The sequence below is a fragment of the Aulonocara sp. 'chitande type north' Nkhata Bay genome, linkage group LG7 (assembly GCF_057382095.1).
Source record: "Aulonocara sp. 'chitande type north' Nkhata Bay isolate Kocher_YH1m ecotype deep benthic linkage group LG7, A_spYH_male_GT1.1, whole genome shotgun sequence".
Classification (NCBI taxonomy): Eukaryota; Metazoa; Chordata; class Actinopteri; order Cichliformes; family Cichlidae; genus Aulonocara; species Aulonocara sp. 'chitande type north' Nkhata Bay.
The window spans coordinates 24,185,796-24,212,459 of record NC_141350.1 but is presented as its reverse complement, the minus strand read 5'-3'; the positions used below and the strand labels follow the sequence as shown (position 1 = coordinate 24,212,459).

Sequence of the window (26,664 nt, the reverse complement as noted above, 5' to 3'; positions counted from 1 at the left end):
CTCCAATCTTGTTGTGCTAAATCGAAATTGAAGGCATGAATTGCTTCTTCATTTATTGTTCGCTTTGCTATCGTAATCTTGGTATCTATTTTTTTTTTTTAAATCACAGTCACACAAAGTAAAAACTGGTAAGTGGTCAGTTATGTCACAGACAAGCAGGCCACTATTAATTTGGAAATCCATGACATTAGTAAAAATGTTGTCATTAATAGTGGCGCTATGTGATGAGTTTAACCTTGTTTCTTCTACTTTTAGATTTAGGAATGTTGTAAGTTGGAATTTGTTACATATTGCAAACAAAATAAATATGTTTTTGTTTCCAAACAAACAAATACCATGCACAGTGCTTTATAGTGTATCCACAACAACCTCAATGGTCTGCTTTCATGATGGACAGATAAAAAACAGCAGAGTGTTCAGAAAATGGAATTGTATTTAGCTGACTGTATAATCGTAAACAGTCCTTGTTTTCACCCCAGCCCCAGACACACACACAACACTGTTTGACATGAAAAGCAACAGAGGAAGCTCTACTTGGGCACATGGCATCATGAAATACAAAACAGGTGCTCCTGGTGGATGAGTGAACATGTTTACCAATAAAGGGAAACCAATTTTCCAGGAAACACGCATGGCTGCTTCAGATTTATCTTATTTATAATCATTACTAACATTAATGATAGGACTTTGGGTATTTTATGTACCTTAATAAATCAGTTTGTCCTAACATTAATTGATACCTTCTTTGCATTAATGTTGGACATGAGCTATGAAAATAGTTAGTCACACCCGATTGGGTTCAGATGTGGCTTTTTCCTGTAAACAGAGATTAATTTTACACACATGCACACACATATATGTATTATATGTGTATATATTCCACACATAAATATATATTGTGCACTAGCCCTACACTAGCTTCAGCCTCCCAGGAGCTTCCTGCGCATTATCTTTGCTATTCCTAGGACTATTCTCTTCTGTACAAACATCTCAGATGTCATTCTTTAATCTGCTGGAGCAGTGGGCGAGTTGGTGCTGCTGCCTTCGTCCTCCACTTCTTCTCTAGCTCATCTCTCTCATCTCTTAGCGCTTGCTTGGTATTTCTCAAGCTTCACATGATCTTTCTTCCTGATGTTGCTATTACTACATCTATCACTACGACCTTCTTCCTCTGCTTGCCTACTACTACTGTGTATGGTTGGTTAGCCATTACCAGCTTTCCCTTATGTATCTGGAAGTCCTACAGGATCATTCTGAACTCTTTGCACAGCCTGCAACTGGGGTCTTTCTTGGTATGGTAGACCCCAGCCTCTATTGTAGTGGCTGGCATTTGCTCCATTTCGTAATCGGTATCCGTATACAGTCTTGATAATCATCTGGCTGATGGGGTGCAGGACAATGGAGGACAGCAGTGGGGACAGAGCATCTCCTTTTAAATCCCACACTTAATGGTGACTTGTGCAATTGGATTGAAGCTGGCCTCTAGTGTTATTCGCCATATTCCCATGGAATTCCTGATGAGGGCTCCTAGGCTCTTGTTGAGCTTGTTTTAGGCATTCCATGTCTGAGGCACTGAGTCATAGACTTTCTCAATCCAGATAGTGCACAGGTTGGTCAGTCAGGTCAAGAGAGCTGGACAATCTCAAGTGACTGCTCTGTGTACCTGTAGCCTCTCTGGTGTCTCTGCCTACTTCTTTCAAACAAACAAAGCTGAAAAAAAAAAGAATTCTACTAACAGATTAATAGAACTGATTAATTAATAATAATTACAGAAAATTGTGAATTGTAAGCCACAGAAAACTCATACAGCTTTGTAATATACTTTCACTACATATAGGGATCATGTAGGGAAATACGCCAAACCAAGTGCTTTTTGTTTAAACAGGGGTTCACTAACATAGCAATTCGTCATCAGTCCAGCATTAGCATCTTTAAAAAAACTTAACTGGCGCTCCGTCTCTGGGCTGGGGCCCGGGCCGGGCCTCGGGGGCTTGGGTCCTGGTTGGTGTGTTGCCGGGGTTGTGGGCGGGTGGGTGCATGGGGGCCCAGCCCTGGAGCAGGGTGCCGCCGGTGCATCGAGCCACCTGGGGGGCTCTTCAACTGGTGGGGGAGATTGTCACATCTTGCAGGAACTTTCCTCTCTTCAGGAACTCTCTCTGCAGGAGGGGGAGATACAGGAGAGGTGGAGGAAGATCTCAGCTTGGGTGTTTATTGTCTTATGTAGTCTGGAAGATGAGTGGATTGTGGGGTGGGTGTAGTTTTCTCTGTGGTGGGGTTGGGTGGACTGTCCCGGGCTCTGTGGGGCCGGGAGGCGCTGCTGCACTGGGCCCCGGTCTGGATGGGCCTGGGCCCCCTTTCCCTGGCGGGTCGTGGAGTATGGGGGTGCCTACTGGGGTCAGTGGGGGAGCTGGCCCCAGGGAGGGGTCACTTGCCCCTCCCTTCCTTCTCTCCCCATCTCCAGCTGCCTCCCCCTTCCCGCTCCACCACAACCACCCACACATGCAGGACCTTGGAGTAGGGGTATGTCACCAGGGTGCAGAGGAGGCTACCCCCCCCCCCCCCCCCCCCCGTCCCCCGTCCCCATCCCCCATCCCCTTCTGGCTGCCTCTGCCTCCATTTTATCCCACAACTTAGACATTCACATTACTCACACTCTCATTACACATACATATAGGATCTTGGGGGTGGGCACGATACACGGAGTCCAAATTACCATCAGGGTGTACACCTCACCCCTGGCGTCGTTGCCCACCCCTCAATTTTAAATACACGTAGACATTGAGGGCTATCAGGAGGGACTATGCGCTTACCTGCTGCTCTCTGGCAGGTAGCTCCATGCCCTCCTGGGTTTTAAATGCACCTTAGAACACACATGCATCAACACTACAATGAGCGGGTGGAGGGAGGTTTGGAGTCTTCTCTCACCCCCATTCTCTGCGGCCTGCTGGAGCGGGGGGGCTAGGAGGAGGAGTTGGCCGTCCGACTGCAGTCTGGAGTGTGGGGCCTCCCTGCTGCTGCGGAGTCAGGGCGGTCTGCCTCTCCCCACCGCAGGGAAAAGGGTAACACCACCTGGGTCTGGGTGCAGTTCCCCCCTCCAGGGGCAAGGGTACCTAGACCCGGTTCGTAGAGTACGCTTGGGGAGTGTGATCGTGTGTACAGCGTCTCTTTATGTCTGTCTCCACGTTGGTTGAGTGTGGAGTAAGTGCATATGAGAGCATGAGGGTGGGAATGGATGTTTGTATCTGTGTGTGCCTGTATGTCTGTGTCTATATGTCAGGTTGGGTGTCAGGCGCCACCTCTCTGGGGACATCTCAGGCCCTCCAAGGTTTGGAGGCCTATCTCCCCCTACCACCACTTCCCCTGCCAGTGGCGGACTCCCTCAGGTGTCGGTGCGTTGGTGGTTCTTTGTGTCCGGGGATGGGCGTCCAGGTACACACCGGCTCACTCCTTGGCGGCCGCTTATCGGGGCCTGGAGCCTGGGGCTCGCTCGGGCCACTTCGGAGGTGGGGTGCCCCCGGCCTCTCGGCCTGGGGCTCGGTCACTCAGGCACGGCTGGCTGCCGGCGGAGCTCACGGGCGCGTCACTGCAACTCCCCCTGGCTTCTGCTCCGCGGCTGCTGAGTGAGCCCTCATCTGGGACTCTCCTCAGCTCTTTCTGGGACAGTGGCACGGCTGCCCCTCTTCCTTGGTCTCTTGTGTTCTGGGGGCCTCTGGATGTCTGGAGTTTTGATCTCCTCCATACCTGCTTCATACCCTGGAGGACGGGGCTGTGGCCCCCCCACACCCTCTAGCAGATCATTACATGAAGGAACCTTTTAAAAAAACAAAAAAACAAGCACGTCCATGCTCACAGATGTACACACGGGTGATCACACCCACAAACTACACCCTTTTTGGCTCCTACCTCAAAGCACACTGTGTTCTGTTGATCTTATGTGCTGCACAATAATGTTTAATATTTAGTATTTACTGTCATATCCCCATATATCATTGTGATGTTGTTTATTCTATTACTCTTGTTCTCTTCTGCTTGTTTTCTTTTTTCTTTCTCAGCAGGTGACCCAGGTGATTGATATATGCATTTTTTTTATTTTTTTTTATTTTTCTGCTCATTCTGTTGGTTTTTGGTTTTTGCCCTTCTCCCCCGTCCCTCTTCTCAGCTGTTTCTCTTTCCCTCTTTCTTTCTCCCCTTCTTTCCCCCAGTCAAGTCTGTCCCGTATTCAGTAAGTGAAAATAAAATAAACAATAAAAGGTGAATCAAATGGACCATTACGGCAAGGCTGGGATGGTCAATTTGGTAAAGTAAATCCGTTGGGCATCTTTCTTTGCCTTTAGACAACAATTCTGATGACAAAAGAGCCAAATAAATAAATAAATAAATAAATAAATAAATAAATAAATAAACTGAACATCATGTTATTTCATCTGTGCAACATTTTCTTAGCCTTTGTGTGTCAGTTGTACTGTTTGGGAGCAACTGGAAGACTTTCTTCGTTGCACTTCCTGTTGACAGTTTTGTGGGCAATTAAAGTCAAATTATGTGTGTTGTTTGTGTGTACTCTCATCATGGTGGCATCAATCAGTTTACACAGTCATGTAACAGCTATGAGAGGAACTCTTCTGAAGATCCCTGTGTTGTTTTAGTAGTATCCCATGATGAAGATTTTTCAGTCACTGTCTGTGCATGTGCCATGTGCAGAATATCTCCCCCTCTAGTTTTTGGATGGTAGTGCACACAACGTGCCCATGGCCCCCGTGTGTGGGGCTGCACGGCGCTAACGCGTTCACGCCGTGCAAACAGTGTTGGGGAGTAACGGAATACATGTACCGCCGTTACGTATTTAAAATACAAAATATGAGTAACTGTATTCCGTTACAGTTACCGTTTAAAAAGGTGGTATTCAGAATACAGTTACTTTGTTGAAATAAATGGATTACACTGCGGTACTTTCCTGTTTAGTATTGTCGCGGGTCAGGACTGTTTGGGTTTTGTTTGACAGCTACATTCTTTGTTCCAGGCGGCAGCGTTACGGTTGCCATGGTTACAGGGCGATGCTCTCTCTCTCTCTGCAACTGTGTGTTTCCTGGGTGAGAGAGCGCCTTTTCGTTGTTGTTGTTGTTGTGCTAAGCTAACAGGCAGAATGCTACAAGCATAGCTCTAAAGAATGTAGCATCATGGGCAGTGTAGTCCGTGCTGCAGGGAGAATGGACTGCCATACACGTTACGGGTCTGTGAGCGCGAGGAGGGAGAAAAAGGGGAGTGGAAAGGTACGAGTTGTCATCGAGCAAAAACGGGAGCTGGAAGCATGTAAATATAATAATAACCACTGCAGCCAAGAAGAGTGCCTGAGGAGCCCAGTTGTAAGTAAGCTATTAAGACTCGACTGTACACCGTGTTCGTGTTTTCCTCCGAAAACAATAAGTTCCGTTGGAGCAGCCTTTCGACGCCTCTCTCTGTCTCTCGCAAGAAGAGTTGACCCACACAACAAAGTAAAGCTATTTTTCGGCTACGCGCCGACAGGGACCCCGTCGTATTAGTCAGAGGTCCCTTTACTACGGTTCGGAGTCGTGGACCTTCAGTAATAGTAATAAATCACACAGCAATAGTACATTCACGTTGTTGTAAAAAGCATGATAATATATTAAGTAATCCAAAGTATTCAGAATACGTTACTGTCATTGAGTAACGTAACGGAATACGTTACAGAATACATTTTGGGGCATGTATTCTGTATTCTGTAATGGAATACATTTTAAAAGTAACCTTCCCAACACTGCGTGCAAAATATATGAAATAGAAATGTTTATTTTGCTTGTTTGTTTTGTTTTAAGTGAATGTGTGAGAAATAAAGAAAAACTATCCCTAACAGTGGAAATGTTTGACTTGTAGGTATAATATGGATTGGAAATCTGACAATAAAGCACACATTTTTCTAATCCTTTGTGATTCCTAGAATAATGCTTAGAGAAAAACAATCATATGACCTCCTATGAGCAAGTACTTTGGCAACAGTGGGAAGGAAAAAAACTCCCCTTTAACAGGCCATCTGCTGCAACCGGTTGGGGTGAGAGAAGGAAGACAGAACGAATGACATGCTCGCTGCTCCTGTTCTCTGCTGTAGAGTATCTCGCCTGGCCGCTACTGAAATAGGAAAGACATTCCTGCATTTTAACTAATTGGTGCGTGTTATCTGGCTTCATGGATAGATAAAGTTGTGTCATCTGCATAGCAGTGAAAATGTATACTATACCTTCCGATGATACTGCCTAAGTGAAGCATAAACAAAACTGGTCCTAGCACTGAACCCTGTGGAACTCCATAATTAACTTCAGTGTGCCCTCTAGTGGAGGAGAATGTAATTGCTTTACCCGTTACTCACGCCGATTGCTTAGAGTACTAATCAGGTGGAACCAGATAATCTTCCATGGCACACCTGGTCATTTCTCACAGCACACCTATGTGCCACGCCACAGTGGTTGGGAAACACAGATATAAATCACTCTTAAAGGATATTATGATCGACAGTATCAAACACTGCACTGAGGTCTAGCAGGACAGTGAATCCACCGTAAGAGGCCATAAGACGATCATTTGTAACCTTCACTAAGGTCACTTTCTGTGACATTATGAAAACCTGAATGCATATGACTTTGCAGTCAGTTTTTATGGTTGAAAAGAAAAGTTCTTGTGAAAAAAAAAAAATCTCAGAGTTTTTCACGTATCTTTTGACAAGATAATCTCAAAACCCACAGCCGGTATATTTGGACAGCACAAGGCTTTGGGGCCAACAGTACATCACACTGAATGAAAGGCACATTTTGACTGGCAGCTACTGACAGTTACACTCTGTTCCTCTCAGGCTGACAGATTTGGCCCTGGCACAGTTCAAAGTGTTGAAGAATTCTTGCTTTGTTGTCATGTGATGTTTTATTCCTACACTGTACAAAATTTGTTTTTTTCAACCCCAGGTCAGACTAATTGACTTTTGCTTCATACTGTTGTGGTGAAATGTTATGAGACCGATCAAAACATCTCCTTGCATGTCACCCTGCAGTTAAATTCAACAGCAGTGGGGAAAAAATAAATTACTCTTTAAATTTTGTAATTTTTGTTTACTTTAGACTTCTACACAACCTTGAACCTTTTTGCAACCACAGGACTCCCCCCCCCCCCCATTAGAAGAAACAGGTTTAAGGCACCTCTAGCAATAGCTTCCTTTTTCAAAGACTGAAATTTTCTGCAGCAAATCAGTAGGATCAATCCATTTCAAGAACATTTACTGTACGTTAGTAACACACACAGAAGAACAGGCACAGAGTTTTCAGCTAGTTTTATTTAATAACCGACACCCCCACCACCAACAGATAAAATAAAATAAAAAAACCACCAAAAAAAAATAAAAAATAAATCTTACAAAAATTTACTCAAAATGAGGCGAAACAGAAGTCGTGGCAAACTGGATGCATCCTTGTTCCAAACTGTACTTGTTTAACTGGACAGCCAGTTGAATGATTTCGTACATGTTTAACACTGACATGAACTCTACTGAAATACAGGACTTTAAAAAAACAAACAAAAAAACAAAAAACAAACATGTGACGATACACACAAATTTGCAGAGACTAAATAACGCACCTTGAAATGAAACAATTACCAGTGGTAAACAAAAACATCTAGCGCATACCAAAATAATAAATAACACTGGATACAATATCCTGTAAATGTATGTACATAGGGTCACGCAATGCATAGCAAGATTTTGTAGTACCACTACAATACTCCTAATCTACAGTAATCAGATCTCCTATTTGAAATTTAAAAAAAAAAAAAAAAAAAAAAAGTACCAAGCAAAACAATTTGCTGAAACAAATTACGGCACTGTGAAGAGGAAACCACATGTAGTCAATAGGCTGCTCTTCATGACTATCATGGCTTCTGTAGATGGCTGTGACAGTAACAATTTGCAGTACCAGGTAGTATTCAAGCTTGTCACTTCCTCACCATTACTGATTTAAGCATCAGACCTCTTGAACAGTAGCCAATCAGCCACAGGGTTTTATAGTGGTGTAATGACAAAAAATAAAAATAAAAATAAAAAGAGCCAAGGACACAAGAGGGAGAAATCTGTGCACTTTAAAAAAAACAAAAAGAAACAAACAAACTAAAAACTATGTGCGCATGTTCACCAGCAGATCAAGTGTAGTTTTATTGTTGATACTTCGGGGCATTTTTGATCCGACTGATCACATAGCTGTAAATACTGGAAAAACAACCCCCGCCCCCCTCCAAATACAAGGTCTATTATCAAAATTTGAAAATGTTGAATACCTCAATGTTTCAGTCCCAGCAAGATAAAACAAAAAAATAAAAATCATGACTGCAGAGAAGTGTGTCGGGAGATCCATTTTTGGATGGATTTTCAAATGTGCTCTGAAAATCCCCCCCTCCCCCTTTCTTCTGATGTGAAAGGACCTTTGGCAAATGAAGAACGCATGACGCTGAGGATGACCGTGCGTCACTGTTGACGGTCATATAAAATGGGTCTCGCCAATGTCAAAGCAATGTCTATGGGAGTTTACTGGGAAAGACGGAGGGGGGAAAAGCAAAAAAAACAAAACAAAACAAAAAACCCCAAGACATCCAAAACATCTCTAATGGGGCCATGGTGTCTGAAGCATAGGAGCCAGCTGTAGAGATGTTAGGGGGAGGGATGGGTAATGTGACAAAAGGAATAAGATAAATATCTTTAGATAGGTTCACAATGAAATTTTGAGGTAAAGACTGCAGTAGCAGGAAGTACTGAGTGAGATCAATAAAGATTAACAAATGTTGCTGCAATGGAATACACATATGTAGATTGATGTCAATGTAGTATGGAGTCATTTTGTTCACTGTATGTTTTATTTTGAGGGGGCAAACTCTGCAGATATAATCCTGCTTTGAGGAAATCTGCCAAACATGTCACTTCCCTTAATTGTCCACGATACAATCATTCTGTTTTTAAAAACAATAGCGCAATGACTCACATCTTGGTGAGACAAAAAAAAAATAAAAAAAAAAAAAAATCCAGTGATAAACAATGATTACAAATGAAAAAACAAACTACTACCGATCTATGATATGTGATCCCATTCAGATAAAGCACATATGCACACATAGGCATCTACATAAGCTTTAAATAGATCATCCCAAGTTTGCTTTGTGCTTAATTTTACTGTTAATGTTGTGAATTTCATGTGCAGATCAAAATTTCCCTTAAATAATTAATGTTAAACCAGCAGACAATACTGAGTGGCCTGTGAAAGCAGATAAATCAAAGAAATAAAGTGATAATTGATTATGATTACACATTGCTAAAGGGGAGAAGTCTTAGTTGGAGCATTAAAGAGCTCCGGAAAAGTAGTCCAGCTAAAAATGGCAACAATGTCAATCACCACTCAATATGCGCTCAATCTCCTCTAGTCTCTTCAAGGCAGCTGCTCTTTTTTTCTCTATATCTTTAATGTCCTTCGTGGACTTACCCTTAGTCCGCTTGTCAGACTGGCTATTATCTAAAGATTTTGATTGGTCCACACCCACACCTCTGACACTTTCTGTAGAGGATTTCCGCTCATTCTTCTCATCCCCAACCTCCTTTCCAACTGCATCAACACCCCTCCCTTCCTCTCCACCCGCAGCAGCCTCTTCCGTGCCCTCCTTAACACTCTGCAGCACTTCCTCCTTGGATGATGCAGCTACCCCCTCCGTGGTTGCTCCTTCAGTGGTAGCTGAAGACAGTGGTCGGCCTGCTGCACTCATGGCAGCCATTTTACTACGTACAATACTCAAGTGGCGACGCACATACTCCTCATTTGGTGCCAGGTCCAGCGTTTCCTCCAGGCATCGCTCGGCCCGTGGCAGGTCGCGCTCCTCAAAGTAGACCACGCACAAGTTGTGCTTCCCTTGGACATTGGTGGGGTCCATGCGTAAAATACGCTCAAAACAGGCCTTAGCACCACGGGTGTCCTTCTTGTGATTCATGAGGATGTCACCCTTAAGGATTAGGCCCTTGATGTGCTCTGGATGGTGGTGTAGCAACTCATCCAACACAGGTAATGCGTCGACTTCACGTTTTGATTGAGAGTAGAGCAAAGCTAGGTTAAACAGAGCACTGCGGAAACCAGCCTGCAGACCAATGGCTTTGCGCATCCACCGCTCAGCTGCTGCATTTTCATTTGCATCCATGGCCAGCATGCCAAGATTGAAATAGCCATTGGCATCGTCAGGCTCCTCCTCCACATAGGTGAGGAATCGACGGTTGGCCTCAGGCCAGAACTTGGGCTCACCTGTCACAGGAAACAGACACAAAGCACAGGGTGAATTTGGGTAATCAAACGTTGATATTCAACCACAAAAGGTGCTTTTATGTGCATTGTGCAAGATTTTGTTTACCCTTAGCTGGTATGAAAAAGTTTAAAACAATAATGGCTAAATGTGACAAAATCCATTGGAAACAAACTTTGTAAATCATGTTTACTGCAATCTTTTTTTACAGTTTGAGGTTTTGTGATTTTGTTATGTCTCTTTTCCACAATCACTTAAGGGCACTGAGTGGATAGTCAGCACCACCAGTGATTGAACCAAGGTTTTTCATGTATTGAAATGTGGATTAATTGACTTTTCTCCCCCAAATATTTGCTAATATTGATATATTAGTATGGAATCCACAATTCAAAAACCTGAGGGATGGAGGTTTGTGAGAGTTAATATGTGCATGGGTTTTCAGCTTATTTAAAAATCAGACTGTAGAATTTATGAGAGACTGTACTGGATGCTAGGACAGTCTATTTTACAACAGCACACTGTTAAGCTAACCTTTATTGAAATTAATTTGTCTTACAATGCATGTCTATTTATCTACGGTAGAAAAGATTGTGGACTTATTGGTCTTGGTGTCAGAACTGACAATGGATCGTATACAGAGCTATCCATCTGTCCATCCTTGCATCCATTTATCCATGGTAGCTGGGATAGGCTCCTGCCAACTCGCAACTCTTACACAGGGAAAATGAATATTTGCCTCCTTCTGGATCTTTTGTTCTTTTTGCACATTTGCATAAAACTAATCTTAATATTAGACAAAGATACTCTGAGTAAAAACAAAATGGAATTTTTTAAAAATGACAATCGAATTTATTCAGGAAAAAAAAGATTATCTCAACTAATCATAATGCATCCATTTTTTGAAAAGCTGAATTCGATTTCATTTGCTAGAGCCAGGCCGATTATTGCCAGACCTGTTGAACCAAGAATTCCCCGAAATACAAACTGTTTGACAAGGTGAAACAAAAGGAAAGTGGAAACGTGCTCTGATGAACTTAACTAATAAAGTAATTGCTAGTGTTTTTCAAATAATTTTGCACGAAATATATATATATATTTTTTAAAAAGTGCTGTACTTGATATGTTTAGCCCCTTACAATCAGTAAGGCGTTCTGATTGACCTGCGGCAGCAATGTTCCAGCAGCAGTTTGGTGGGTCATTTAAAAACAGAGGTGGGAAGTAATGATGTACAAAGACAGGAGAAGAGAGGAAGAAGAGAAGTTAGATTTGATAAAATGGAAATTTAAAGCGCAAGTCCTCATGTTTTAAAATCAGATTCTGGGTCGTACATGTGACATTGTTTTTTTTGTGATATTGTGAAATCTGCTGCAAAACAAACAAAGGTAGATCAACTGTGTTATTTAACGGTTGAATGGAAATACTCTGCAAGTTGGTGCAGGATAAACAGGTTAGTTTGCTGTTCGCTGATGGATTTAAAGTAAATAACAGTGTTTATGACCAGTACACAGTGTCTGTCTAGTATAAAGTTAATATGACCAGCAGGTCAGCTAATCACCTGTACACTAAGAAAACCTAATGGAGCTCTCAATAGAAATTATTGTGAGTTGTGTTTCTTTTCCCATGCTGAGTCATTACAACTGATATTATGGTTTTGCCATCTGTGTTTAAAAAAAATAAAAAATACAGGGGTGGAGAAACTAGTAAACACTTTTATCACTGAGCTGATGAAGGATGAATGAACAGAAACTTGGCTAAGAACATCTGTCAGTACATGCAGTGTGCGCTTCAAAATAAGCATCTGGTTACACCCTAAAGGTAATACAAGGTTATTTCCTTTAACAAGTGACAAGTAAGGCTCTCCTCATTCCTCTTATGAGGAACAATCATGCTTAAATTATTTATATCTTCATTACACTCACCAGACTCCTGCATGAGAAGTGCTGAGTTAAAGAGTGCCAGCTTGTGGCGTGGGTTGAGCTCCAGAGCATGGTTGAAGTTCTTCAGGGCTTCAGATGGGTCTTTCATCTCAATGTAGACGATGGCCAGGTTATACCACAGGTCAGCATTGGTGCGATCAAGCTCCAAGGCTCTGAGATAGGCATCCCGGGCTTCTGTAAGCTTGTTCATCTTGAGAAGCAGTTCCCCTCTGAGTCAAAAAGAAAACAAATAAATAAATACATATAGAGGTGATAATGCAAAAAACACTAACACATTACTACATTACTTGACCAACAAAATTTGAGATAAGGGGAATGTCTCAGTACAAATCTTTGACAGTAATACATTTAAGATCAAGATTTTATTCATTTATTAAAGAATATGTGTGCCATTTTAACTCTTTATCTGACAGATAAAGAGTTTAAAAAAAATCAAAACAAAACTTGCCTGCTGATGTAAGCTTGTTTGAAGTCTGGTCTCATGCTTATTGCTTGCCGGTAGAGCTGATCAGCCTCCTCCAGTCGCGAATCATTGGCCCGGATCAGATTTGCTAGGTTTATGTAAACATTGAGATGGTTTGGGGCAACACGCGTCGCATACTTCTTACCAGGAATAACCTAATGTGTGGACAAACAACATTTCATTAGAATCAAAGCTTGTGTAACATCAAATAAAGTAGAGAATTTGAAGGGAGTGGAAAAAAATCATCATATTACAGTCTGTTATGAGAGATTAGATTTTAATGCAGATTTCTAGTCCCTGTTTTTTGGCTCAGGCCTTTCTGGGTAATGCAACTTGCAACTATACCTCTTATCACTATCATTGCTTTTATCCTGGGAAGGTTGTTTTCCTGAATAGAAGAACTTGGTACCCCCAGTAAAAGTTTGCATTATAAGAAAGTTATTTTTGCTTTTTCAACCAGTTTTGTTAATTGTTGTTTACTTATTTACTGAAAGTGGAGTTAAAATAACAAGGATATTTACTTAATGTTTCTGCCATGTAAGGTATAGTCACCCCAGAAACCCCATATCTGAGCCAGGAATAATCCTGTAAGTGTTGATCCTAACATTGTAATTAAATAAGCAAAATAACTATAATTCATCAACATCATGCCCACGTTCGTTATATATAATTAAAGTTTTCCATGATATGACTGAAAGGCTGTTGTATGCTGCATGATCTGCCACCATCAGGTGGTAAACAGTGACTACAATGAACCTTACGGCCAGGAATGAGTAACAATTGCATAAAAGGAAGCAGAAAAAAACAAAAAAAGCAAATGATTAAATACCTGCGGCATGAGGGATTTGGCAACCAAGTAAGCCTCTTCTGCCTCTTTGGACTTGTTCAAATTCTTGTAGGTTCTTCCAACATTCATGTGAGCACCAATATCATCTGCAGCAACAAGAATGAGAAAGAGCAGTGAGAAAACAAAATCCTACTCCATCTGTTTATGTGTGTTTTAACACATTTACTAAACATGACTATATTAAATACCAACTAATGCTAAACATGACTAGAAAATATAAATGATTTTCAACTATACCATCAATAGTGTAAGACAAAACAAGCAACATTATTTTGAGGAGCTTATTTAATCCTTCTAGGAAGACGTAAGAAAAATTAAACTTTAAAAGAGGTCAGTTTGTAAAGCCAGAACTGATGCTTGATTAGCAGAGCAGGAAATCCTCGCTGGGAAAATGTGTTTACATTGCTAATCTTGGGGAAACACTTGTGGGTGATGAACCGGCAAAGCTGTGGATATCTCAGTTTATGGTAGGCTTCCTCTAAACTAAGGCATTAAGCACAAATGAAAAAAAAACAAAAACACAGACAGATGCCCAAGATATCGAAATGATACACTTTAGATCATAGGTGTCAAACTAAATTTGGCCTGCAGCCTAATTACATTTGGCCCGCGAAGCCATACCAAATTACTATTAGAGCTGGCCTACTGGTATTATACAGCTAATATATATATTGTTTAGTATTAAGCTTTGCTTGTTCCATATTCATATTCAAAACTTATTTGAGTCCATAAGAAAAGATTCATTCTTATATCTGGAGGAAGATTTTTTTTTTCAATAAATATTAACGTTAGCCCGCGACTTTGTTCCAGTTTTGAATCTTGGCCCACTGTGTATTTGAGTTTGACACCCCTGCTTTAGATAGTAGGATTATACTTTTGGCCTGTTTGACTGCAGTCATGAGATCTTAGAGTAAAATGAATGGACTCATAACAACTGACTGCCTATTAACTACAGTGGGGCAAAAAAGTATTTAGTCAGCCACCGATTGTGCAAGTTCCCCCACTTAAAATGATGACAGAGGTCAGTAATTTGCACCAGAGGTACACTTCAACTGTGAGAGACAGAATGTGAAAAAAAAATCCATGAATCCACATGGTAGGATTTGTAAACAATTTATTCGTAAACTAGGGTGGAAAATAAGTATTTGGTCACCTCAAACAAGGAAAATCTCTGGCTCTCACAGACCTGTAACGTCTTCTGTAAGAAGCTTTTCTGTCCCCCACTCGTTACCTGTATGAATGGCACCTGTTTGAACTCATCATCTGTATAAAAGACACCTGTCCACAGCCTCAAACAGTCAGACTCCAAACTCCGCCATGGCCAAGACCAAAGAGCTTTCGAAGGACACCAGGAAAAGTATTGTAGCCCTGCACCAGACTGGGAAGAGTGAATCTACAATAGGCAAGCAGCTTGGTGTGAAAAAATCAACTGTGGGAGCAATCATCAGAAAATGGAAGACATACAAGACCACTGATAATCTCCCTCGATCTGGGGCTCCACGCAAGATCTCATCCCGTGGGGTCAAAATGATCATGAGAACAGTGAGCAAAGATCCCAGAACCACACGGGGGGACCTGGTGAATGACCTGCAGAGAGCTGGGACCAAAGTAACAAAGGTCACCATCAGTAACACACTACGATGGCAGGGAATCAAATCCCGCAGTGCCAGACGTGTCCCGCTGCTGAAGCCAGTGCATGTCCAGGCCCGTCTGAAGTTTGCCAGAGAGCACATGGATGATACAGCAGAGGATTGGGAGAATGTCATGTGGTCAAATGAAACCAAAGTAGAACTTTTTGGTATAAACTCAACTCGTCGTGTTTGGAGGAAGAAGAATACTGAGTTGCATCCCAAGAACACCATACCTACTGTGAAGCATGGGGGTGGAAACATCATGCTATGGGGCTGTTTTTCTGCCAAGGGGACAGGACGACTGATCCGTGTTAAGGACAGAATGAATGGGGCCATGTATCGTGAGATTTTGAGCCAAAACCTCCTTCCATCAGTGAGAACTTTGAAGATGAAACGAGGCTGGGTCTTCCAACATGACAATGATCCAAAACACACTGCCCGGGCAACAAAGGAGTGGCTCCGTAAGAAGCATTTGAAAGTCCTGGAGTGGCCTAGCCAGTCTCCAGACCTCAACCCCATAGAAAATCTGTGGCGGGAGTTGAAAGTCCGTGTTGCTCGGCGACAGCCCCAAAACATCACTGCTCTCGAGAAGATCTGCATGGAGGAATGGGCCAAAATACCAGCTACTGTGTGTGCAAACCTGGTAAAGACCTATAGTAAACGTTTGACCTCTGTTATTGCCAACAAAGGTTATGTTACAAAGTATTGAGTTGTATTTTTGTTGTTGACCAAATACTTATTTTCCACCCTGATTTACGAATAAATTCTTTACAAATCCTACCATGTGGATTCATGGATTTTTTTTTCACATTCTGTCTCTCACAGTTGAAGTGTACCTCTGGTGCAAATTACTGACCTCTGTCATCATTTTAGGTGGGGGAACTTGCACAATCGGTGGCTGACTAAATACTTTTTTGCCCCACTGTATGTGTCAAGAGAAGTTAAAAAAAAAAAAAAAGCTTGTTGGACTTTCAACTGAACTAGCTGTCCAGGGGATTTTTTGGTCATATTTTTAGCCAAGAGTGTTACTATGTAAGCATTTAATCTTCCAACAGTCACCCTTTTCATTTCTTCTAAACTGCTGCTGAATTAAATCATTGAGTTAACTTCATTACACAAAAACACCGTGTTACATGTGAATTTGCAGCCCATTTGATGGAGCCTACATTTAATTTCTCAATATTCTGTGTTTTTTCTTTGAATCTTTGCCATGCTTTAGTCTATTGTCGTCTGTCCCCCTTTATTTTTAATCTAATTTTACAATTTCCCATTGATTGTTTTTGTTCCCCTGACTATAGGAAAACAAGCAAATGCATTAACAGACAGCTTAGGTCTTTTGAGCAATGCACAATATCCTTTGTTAAAACAAGTTCCTACTTTACTAAAACTTAAATGAAAAAGGTTGGAACCAGTAGTTCAAACAGTTTATGATACACTATCAATGCAATCTGAAGTCACATTACTGGCTTACCACGTGACATAGCTGTTAAGAGTTTTTGGAAGAGTCAAGCAATAATGTAAGCAGTGATTACCTACAGTGGGGAAATAATTATTTAAACCCCTGCTGAATTTATAAGTTTGCTCACAAAGAAATGAAGTCTCTAAATTTTACGGTAGTTTCATTTTAATAGAGAGACAACATATCAGCTAAAAATCCAGAAAAAATACATTACATGAAAGGTGGAAGATCAGCCCAAAACTACATCCTGGCTGTCTGTGCTTGTTAGGTGCTTGGGACCACAGTCACCAAGAACACCACTGGTAACACACTACGCCGTGATGGACTGAAATCTTGCAGTGCCCACAAGTGTCCCCCTATTCAAGAAGGCAGATCTATATGCCTGTCTTAACCTTGCCATTGAACACGTAATGATTCAGAGAAGGTTTGGGAGAAAGTGCTGTGGTCAGATGAAATCAAAATCAAGCTCTTTATCATCAGTTGTGTTTGAAAAAAGAGAAATGCTGAGTATGACCCAAAGAACCCCATCCCCACAATCAAGCACAGAGGTGGAAACATTAACCTTTGAGGCTGTATTTCTGCCAAGTGTATTGACAACTTATTGCATTGAGGGGCCAATGGATGGAACGTATACTGTAAAAATTTGGATGAGAACCTTTTCTCAGCCAGAACACTGAAGAAAGGTCTTGGATGGTTCTTCCAGCATTACAATGACCGAAAACATACTGCCAAGGCAACAAAGGAGTGGCTAAAGAAGAAGCACATTAAGGTCATGGAGTGGAGTACATCCAGATTTTAATCCTATAGAAAATCTGTCAAGGGAACTGAAGCTTTGAGATGCCAAGCAGAAGCCAACAAACAAAGGATTTAGAGAGGCCTCTCTCTTTCTTAATAATTTCCTGTCCTTCATTGCTCCACAATCCAATAAAGGCAAAAGTGCTCCAATAACAATCTTACCGTACAAAAAAATACTAGGGTACTAAGTCATATTTTGCTTAGAGATCAAGTACTTATTTTACTCCGTGACATGCGGACACCTTTGGATTTGTTTTTTAGTTGACATTCTGTCGCTCTCCAATAAAATGAAACTACCATAAAAATTTTAGATTATTCATTTGTTTGCAAGGGAGAAAAACTCAGCAGGGAATCAAATAAGCATTTCACACACTGTATAAGCTTCCTTGATTTGCTGTTTGAATTTGAAGAGGAAAAATGGTATCTTGTGTAAGTGCAACTATTGTACAATAGTTGCTGTGTGCATTTTTAAATACGAAAGAAAAAACAAAACAAAAAACCTTACAAATACTTCTACATGACAAACAAAATTAGCAAAAATCATACCCTGAAATAAGATAATCAAAAAGCACAATGACTTGTACTTGCTTACTATTCCTACAAATTGAAAAATGAACAATGTTATGAGAAGTACAATGAGAACCTCTGACCATCTCAAGCTAGAATTACTTTCTTGCAGTTGTATCCAGCCACCAGTGAAACTGAGGTTATTTACATGACAGACATAAAACATGGTTTCTGGCAGAAAAGTAAATAGGCCTGAGGACTGTTATGGGTCTTTTTGGCTACACCATGGGTAGAGCACTAATGGGCTAGAGCAGCGGTCCCCAACCTTTTTTGCGCCACGAACCGGTTTATGCCCGACAATATTTTCACGGACCGGCCTTTAAGGTGTTGCGGATAAATACAACAATATAAAACTAGTACCGGTACCGAAAAAAAGAAGATTTATTCATAACACACGTGAACAGACCCAGGAAAACCGAGTAAACGATAAAAACGATAACAAAATAACGCCGAAAACCAATAAAAACCCTGAAAACCATACATTTCACACCTGAGCCTCAACTCTCGCGGCCCGGTACCAAACGACTCACAGACCGGTACCGGTCCAAGGCCGGGGGTTGGGGACCGCTGGGCTAGAGCACAAAGGCTAATTTCCTTCATGTAGACTGATAGATGGTTTAGTCTACCATAAACAATAGAAAGAGCAGCTGAACAATGTAAGGGATTTTTCTTTGATTCTTTTTCAATCAACAAACATTTTCATGCTCACCATGGTTAATGGCAAGAATAGGATCTCTCACTGAAACATATTCTAATTACAGTTATATAGTGGACATGGACACGGTTTTCCTTTGAGGGTATCCACATTCAAATTGGACGAAGGGTTTAGGAATTTCAGCTCTTTAACATGTGCAACCCTCTTTTTAAAGGAACCTACAGTAATTGGACAGTTGACTCAGAGGCCATTTCATGGGCAGGTGTGGGCAATTCCTTTGTTTTGTCATTATCAATTAAGCAGATAAAAGGCCTGGAGCTGATCTGAGGTCTGGTGCTTCCATCTGAAAGACTGTGCTGTGAACCGACAACATGCGGTCAGAGCAGCTCTCCATGCAGGTGAAACAAGCCACCCTTAAGCTCTGAAAACAGAAAAACCCATCTGAGAAATTGCTACAATATTAGGAGTGACAAAATTTAAAGCTTGGTACATCCTGAGAAAGAAAGCAATTTTTAGAGCAGTATTTAGAGACCTATTGTCTGCCCAAAATGAGCTGAATGAAGTTAAATAATTGGGAGGCATTTCACAAGATACAGCCAAAACAACCCAGGAGTTTATTAAAGCAAAGAAGTGGAATATTCTTGAATAGCCAAGTCAGACATTTGATCTTAACCCAATCGAGCATGTATTTCGCGTGTTGAAGACTAAACTTCGGACAGAAAGGCACACAAACAAAAAGCAACTGAAAGCTGCTGCAGTATAGACCTGGCGTTAAAATGGAGGAAACCCAACTAAGTATTTGAAATGAAGTTTCATTAGAAATGAAATTTTATTTTTAGTTACTTAAGTTGAGTCCCTGAAATGAAGAGATTGTATTTAAAAATGCTTTAGTTCCTCACATTTTTATGCAATCTTTTTATTCAACCCACTAAACTAAAGCTGAATGTCTACACTTCTGGGTCTTTTTCATTTAATATTAGTGTTTAAAGCAGTTATACTGTATTATACGGTGTTTCTGTTTTTGTATACCTGTTGGAACAGGTAGAACAACAAGTAAAACAGTTACTCTCAACACAAAGAAAAATACTGTAACCTCATTTGGTATCCTCCACCAAAAAAACAAATAGTTTGTAAGAAGATCAACTATTTGTTGATCTTCTTAAGAAAGAATTTTGCAAACTGTAGTGGATTTTTCATCACTTCCATGAAACCATCCTTCCTTTTTCAATGATTTATGAATGACATCAAAGTGTCTCACCTGGTTGGACTCGAGTAGCCTGGAGAAAATACCGCAAAGCCTTTGCATAATTGTTCTGATTTTCTAAAGCGTGGCCAACATTATTCCACAACTTGGCATTGTTCTTGTTAACCTGAGTAGATGACAAATTAAAAGAGACATAACGATAATAAACATTCGTCAGTTTTGTGAGTGGATGATTAATTCTGACAGACATTTACAGACATTGGCAAACTGACATGACACTCTGCCACCACAAAAACAGCATTTCCATCATACCTTCAAGGCAGATGTAAAGAGAGTATATTCTGACTCCCAGTCCCAATTTCTATGAAAAGTTTTCACTGTGTACGTAGTTAGCAGCAGTCCAATCATCAACCAGGAAATCTTCTTCAATTGTCTACAAAGGACATTATTAAGCAGATCAATGTAATTTTAAATATACATTTTCACAATCTTCACAAAACCTAAATATCTGCACCAATATTAAAAAACAAAAAAACAAAAAAGGGTAAAAGTGTAACCACAAACAGAAACTCATAATTTCACAAACAGTTTTGCACTTCTGAGGGATTCTTCTTTTAAACGTCATTTTGGACAAGAACCTACCCTTTATGTGAGATCATCTTGAATCCATGTGCAACAAGAACACAGAACCCCATACTGGGAACATAAAGTACTCTCTCTGCTACGACAAACCCCACAGGGAAGAAGAGGTTGGATGCTGGAATAAAAGGCAGGACAATCAAAGACAGGGCCTGCAGGACACACACAAACACGCACAAAAGAAAGAAATAATATGTCAGTTCATATGACAAGCTCAGAGCTCTTTTTTTGAAATACTTGAACACTCAGAAATTATCATGGAGACGGACCTAAGGGGAAAAAAAAAGTCTGTGTCTAAAAACAAGAAAACTGGATTTTGACGTGTTCAATTTGGCAGCTCTTTTGATGTTTAAATCTCAGGAGTTCATTAATACTTCATTCACTTGTAGGTAGCAGGTGGTTAGGTTAAAATCTGTAATTTGTAAAACTTACAATAATTTGCAGGATTTCTCATCTTTGTATGACAAACAGGTTAGCTTCATGTTCTTCACCAGTGAACACCTAAAGCACTCTTTAAAAGCTTGCTACATGACGATATAGGAATGACATTTACTGTTTGTCTATCTACAAAAGGATTAATTTAAAAAACAAAAACAAAACAAACAAAAAACCCAAAACCACCTCCCCCCTTAAAAAAACCCACCTAAAAGGTAAAACTGATGTCACATTAGCCACAATGCCACCAAGTTCACACACTACATCTCTTTGAACTCAGCCTTAATTTTGCTATCAGCTAAACGCCTACAAAATTTGTCTATGATTTCATCTTACAAATATGCAAAACTACTGGACTGACCAATCTCCAAAATATCAAACAGAATTCCAAATAAAGACGGGCTTCAGCACTAAAAACTGACTCTGTGATAGTTCCTGCAGCACATCTACAATCTAGAATGGGGCTCCTCAGTGGACAGTGGTTGTCTAAAACTATTTATTAATATCTCATGCTCCATGTTAGACAGCTGGCAACCTTGTAGTGATGCAGTATGTTAATGTGTTGTGATATTGTTATGCAACATTTTCCAAAAGGCTCTTAGCAAACCAGAATAAACAATGCAAAAGGTCATAATTCAGTGTTTTGTGCTGACTTGTGTTCCCCTTTCTAAAGCTGAAGCTTAGAGCAATATTGTGAGCAAGTTTACTGACCTTTAAGCATGAGAACAATGAACCTATTGCACAACACATGCTAATTTGTTTCTATGTACCTCTGTAAACATTCACCACCCATTCATCCCTTCAAAGCTCAACTAAGAACTTGTGTTTCATTGCTCATTTCTGCTGGCCAACTTCATTTGCCGAAAAAAGCTAAATATACACAAAGAGTGGTAATAAAATTTGTCTTAAAAGAAAACAAACAACAACCCCCCCCCCCCACACACACACACAAAACATAATGGTAAACTATTGCATCAGGTTGTATGTTGAGCCACTACCCAATTTAGCAGGATAAAGTATCATTATCTGGAATGTCTACTAAGCAGTGGATATGACCAGTGGACACAAGGAACCACTTTAGCTTTTTATTCTAAAGTCAGGGCTCTTCTATGGTACTTTGCATTTAAAAAAAACAAACAAACAAAAAACACACACACACACACACAAATGAGTTCTAGTACTTAGAATCTGTTTACATCCCATTAAGCTATGCAAACTGTATGCAATGTGAACCCAGGGCACTACAGAGGGGGATAAAGGGCCTACAGTTAGAATGTAGTAGAAAGTAATTCAAGTCAGCATGTTATTCTTTTCCCCACAAGCAGACAGATGCTATTAAAACAAAAAAAACAATCCCCCCCCCCCAAAAAAAAGAACAAAAAAAACTAAAAACTATTTTGGCCAATGCAGATCATATGCTTAGGCTATTACAGATACTCAACTCAAAATACTGTTGTATTTTGAGTTGAGTACAATGAATACTGTACAATATAAAGCACTTTGAGGCAACTGTTGCTATATAACTAAAACTGAATTGAATTGAAGTCAATATTGTGCAAATACTTCAAGAACCTTGCTATGTTCCCCAAGAAAGGAAACCACATTTTGTTGGTCATATGTCTCACTAGTAATACTTTTGATTTTTCTTTTTACTGACCTCCAAACTTTCCTAAATACTTAAGAACAATGGTTATAAAGAGTGCTGTTCAAAAGTCTTACAGTACTGAAAATCTATTATTTTGTTGTGTGTTATTTTGATGTAAAGCTAGAAATAAGGATTTGGGAATGTTTAAAAACAGAAGATGTGAAAAGGAGACATTTATGATCCTATACATTTCCAATTCCATTCAAATCCAATTGCCATTTCACTATTTTTCAACAAAATGAAGGAAAACATAGATATATTTGTGTTATGTGTTCTATTAAAGTTTTATATGTCAAAGGGCTTCTGCTTTTCAGCAACAAATAAAAGCCTGTCACTGGTCAAGGCCACACCACCAGAAGACGAATACCTTAAGCTTTGTTTACTGGGAAACAGAAAAGCTCTCTTATCACAGATACAAAAAATAATGAAGGCCAAAATCCAATCAGCAGAAGTACTGTCAAAAGACGGCTTTTAGCAGTGGTCTCAGGAGAAAAAAAAAAGGGCCAAACACTTGGGGTTGGACAAGACATTAATATTTCACAGTGGGTGGCTAGAAATAATATAAATAATTACAAGTTTTAGATTTGTGGCAGTAGCAGAAGAGTTAATGTAAGGAGACTAACAAAACAGAATAAAATGCAATATATCAAACCCACAGTGAAACAGGACGGTGGGTATATTTAAGTCTGGGGCTCATATGCCCACACTGGATGTGGAGATGATGCATCAAACTGATTACAACCTGACCAAGCAGAGGTAACACTTTAGTTTTCAGAACTGCCTAACTGTCTGGTTTATTTTTGTGAAAAAAATAAAAATGTACATGCACGCGCGCACGCGCGCACGCACGCACACACACACACACACACACAATTTAACCACATTTTCTCTCACCATGATGACTGTCTTGGCAGAACTGTGTCTGTATCGCAGACTGTGATAAGCAAGCAGTCCTAGAAAAATGTAAAATACTAGTGTAGCCAGGTTACGCAGATCTACAAGTGATTCCACCAGGGGGATTGTGCCCATAGTCCAGTCACAACAGAGCTCTGAGGGATTCAGCAGGAGCCATGCATTTACAGGAAGTAGGTAGTTGAAAGTCAGTTGTCTGGTGGGTGTAGTGCTGACTGCTGCAGGGTTATCAAATCTGCAAGAACATTACATAGGGAGAGAAGGAGATGATAAACATTACATATTATCCACTTTCCCTTTCCTTGGTGTTATCATGAAATTCTTAAATCATGAATGCTTTATTCTATCTGATTGGAAGGATCAAATTACTGCAAAACAAGTAAAGAAAAATGATTCAGAATTTATATTTTATTTTTGATATCAGATGCTGTGGATCACATTATATTCTTCTTGAAATAAAGTATATAATAAATGTGGAGGGTGAAAAAAATAAGGAAAACCATAGATGTCATGAAATGTGGGAGTGTATATAATAGTGTGCAATACAATATTATACTGTAGTGTATTTGTATTGTATCTAAGTTTAAGTGTTTTCTATCTGACAAATGAAATTCTTCCAGGACACAACACAAATCTACATAAATCACTACACTTCTGTCGTACGCTGGTTGTGCCATAGTCCTGCCCCCCTTGACTTCAATGCATACAGAATTTAATACAGAAACGGTTATCTAAGAATATAAACAAGGGTGATTTCGTATATTTTAAATTACATTGTATTTTGTTACATTCATAGTGTTACTCTGGCCCTTCGAGGCCAACCATTATGTTGATGTGGCCCTCTGTGAAAATGAGTTTGACACCCTTGCTCTAAAGGAATCTCAAAGTGTTTATAGTTCAAATTACCAATATGATGAACAGTCGCTACTGGTGGTGTGATCTCATAACAAGATGGTCTCTGGGTTTATCTATGCAGCTGCCAGTAAAGACGCTACAATAGGAACCGCAGGAGTGTTTTGTATCTGAACTGTTTGGGCAAAGCACATTGCCCAAACTTGCTTTACAGAGGCGTTTCAGTCCAAAATAATCACAGCTGGGGATTTTATAATCTAAAGGTGTGGTATTGTTATGGCTTGAACACAGAAATCGTCTCAGACAATCGGAGACAGCTTGAGGATTATAACTAGAGGATTAGGCCCTCTAGGAACTGGATCTTATCTTTCCTGTCAAATGGCATTAGGCTCAATCCTGTGCAGACAATTCCAAGACAGTTTAGGCTCAATAAATGCATAATCTAGTTGAATTATTACTAATCTGGCATTTTTATGGTGTTCTAACCTCTTAGAATATCCCAACAATAGCTCCATATTATAGGAATTTGGGCATTAAATATCTGTCATTCATCTGGCTCTGTGTTTTAAAGAGATTTACCATGAAACTTCTCAGCTACATTACAAAGGACCTATTGTAAATTGTGTTTAAAAATAGTTAAAAACCTTCCAATGATGACTAATAGTTCTGTGTGTTACATTTAAGGTACATCAGCTAAAGTTTAAACAACTTTACGCAGCACATTCATGTAATACAATTAAGTACCACAAAAAGGCTGTTGTTCAGATTAGGATGCAGTCCCCAAGTTCAACAGTGAAGCATACTAATGGCAGGGTGGAGGAAACACATGTTAATGCTGAAAATCAGTTAAAGGTAAATGGATTGATTCTTGTATAGCATTTTTCTACTGTTCAATATGATACTAGATGATAGGTTGGGATGGGAAGTTCAATTGCTTGGAATTGTTAGTCTGCCTTTCTATCGATTCCGCTTATCGGTTCTTGCACTCTCGTTGCGATCGGTTGATTTCTCCAGTGTTGGAGAAGGAAAATAGTGGCGCAGTTTACAGTGTGGATATGGACATTACTTTTATTTTTATTGCATTATACTGTTAACACAACTTTAGCTCTCTGCAAGCACAGCATGCTAATGCTACATTAGCCAAGAGCCCAGAGTGATGTTAAAGCTGAGTAAATGCTGACCCCAGCCCAGCACCGTGATAAGGCGAGCTGGCATTTGCGGTGAAGCCAATCGCTGCTGAACTTCAACGAGTAACAAACTAATGACCAGTCAGGCTGCAGCCTCTATTTCTACCTGTTCATGTTTCTACAGTAGAATCACCGTAAAGATCGCTTTAAAGTCTCCTTAAAGTCTCTGGTTTTCATCTTTGATTTATGCTGTCAGCTTTGTGTTCATACTTAAATACTTAGAGAAAGGTCACGTGTCCTCATTAGGGGCCGTAGCCTCTAGGCTTATATTTTTAATTGGTAATTATGAGACAGTACGTTACATAAGATTTTACAGAGTAACATGAAAGTAAATAAGCCAGTAGTATAACGGAGTGTTTCCCAACCTTTTGGAGCCACGACACACACCCCCAAAAGTCCCAATATTGCTATTACGCGCTGCCTTGTCTCACAACATGACTATGGCTACGTTCACACTGCAGGTCTTAATGCTCAATTCTGATTTTTTGACCAAATCCAATTTTTTTGTCTGCTCGTTCACACTACAAATAAAATGCGACAGCAAACGCGCTCTAGTGTGAACGCTCAAAGCGGCCCGCATGCGCAAAAGAAGACGTCATACACAATGCGCTCTGTTTAGACCCAGAGCAAACAGTATTGTTTGACTGATGGCCCTTAATATAAAGACTTCGGACTTTACGTTTCCCAATTTTTGCTTTAAGTTATTTTGTTATTTACATAATAATGTGGATAACCTAATAATCCTAATAATAATAATTATCCTTATTGCTGTTTTAGAGGAGCGGTGCTTCAAAGGATAGTTGCAGATTTCTGTCAGAATCGGCAGATTATGCAGTACAAATAAAATGTTAACGTTTCTCCAACATTGTCCTCCCAGCAGTTTCACCGGATGGCCAGGAAGCGGTTTGTAAAAATGCTGCAACTTCAGTGGTGTGGAACTGGTTTAGCTTTCGTCCGTCAGATACACAACAAAGCACTATTTTTGGTAGAGCATGCTAGCGGGCCGTCATTATTACCGTGTTTTTTGGAAAATGGCACACTTAAAATCGATCCTTTGATTTTTCTGAAAATCGACAGTGCCCCTTTATAATCCCGTGTGCCTTATGTATGAAT

The 26,664-nt window shown here is 40.3% G+C and overlaps 1 protein-coding gene across 3 annotated transcripts in view; it reads right to left on the bottom strand.

Moving 5' to 3' along the window:
* Positions 1 to 7,315: 7,315 nt before the first annotated feature.
* tmtc3 (transmembrane O-mannosyltransferase targeting cadherins 3) overlaps positions 7,316 to 26,664 on the bottom strand; it is a 35,244-nt gene continuing 15,895 nt past the window's right edge. For all 3 annotated transcript variants that reach the window (XM_086299555.1, XM_086299556.1, XM_086299554.1), the window contains exons 7-14: positions 23,495 to 23,747; positions 20,524 to 20,672; positions 20,194 to 20,314; positions 19,936 to 20,047; positions 13,553 to 13,656; positions 12,709 to 12,878; positions 12,243 to 12,469; positions 7,316 to 10,325 (exon numbers count right to left, since the gene is read on the bottom strand). In XM_086299555.1, coding sequence (XP_086155681.1) covers positions 9,427 to 10,325; positions 12,243 to 12,469; positions 12,709 to 12,878; positions 13,553 to 13,656; positions 19,936 to 20,047; positions 20,194 to 20,314; positions 20,524 to 20,672; positions 23,495 to 23,747 — 2,035 coding nt within the window. In that variant the 3' untranslated portion in view covers positions 7,316 to 9,426. The remainder of the gene's footprint in view (positions 10,326 to 12,242; positions 12,470 to 12,708; positions 12,879 to 13,552; positions 13,657 to 19,935; positions 20,048 to 20,193; positions 20,315 to 20,523; positions 20,673 to 23,494; positions 23,748 to 26,664) is intronic.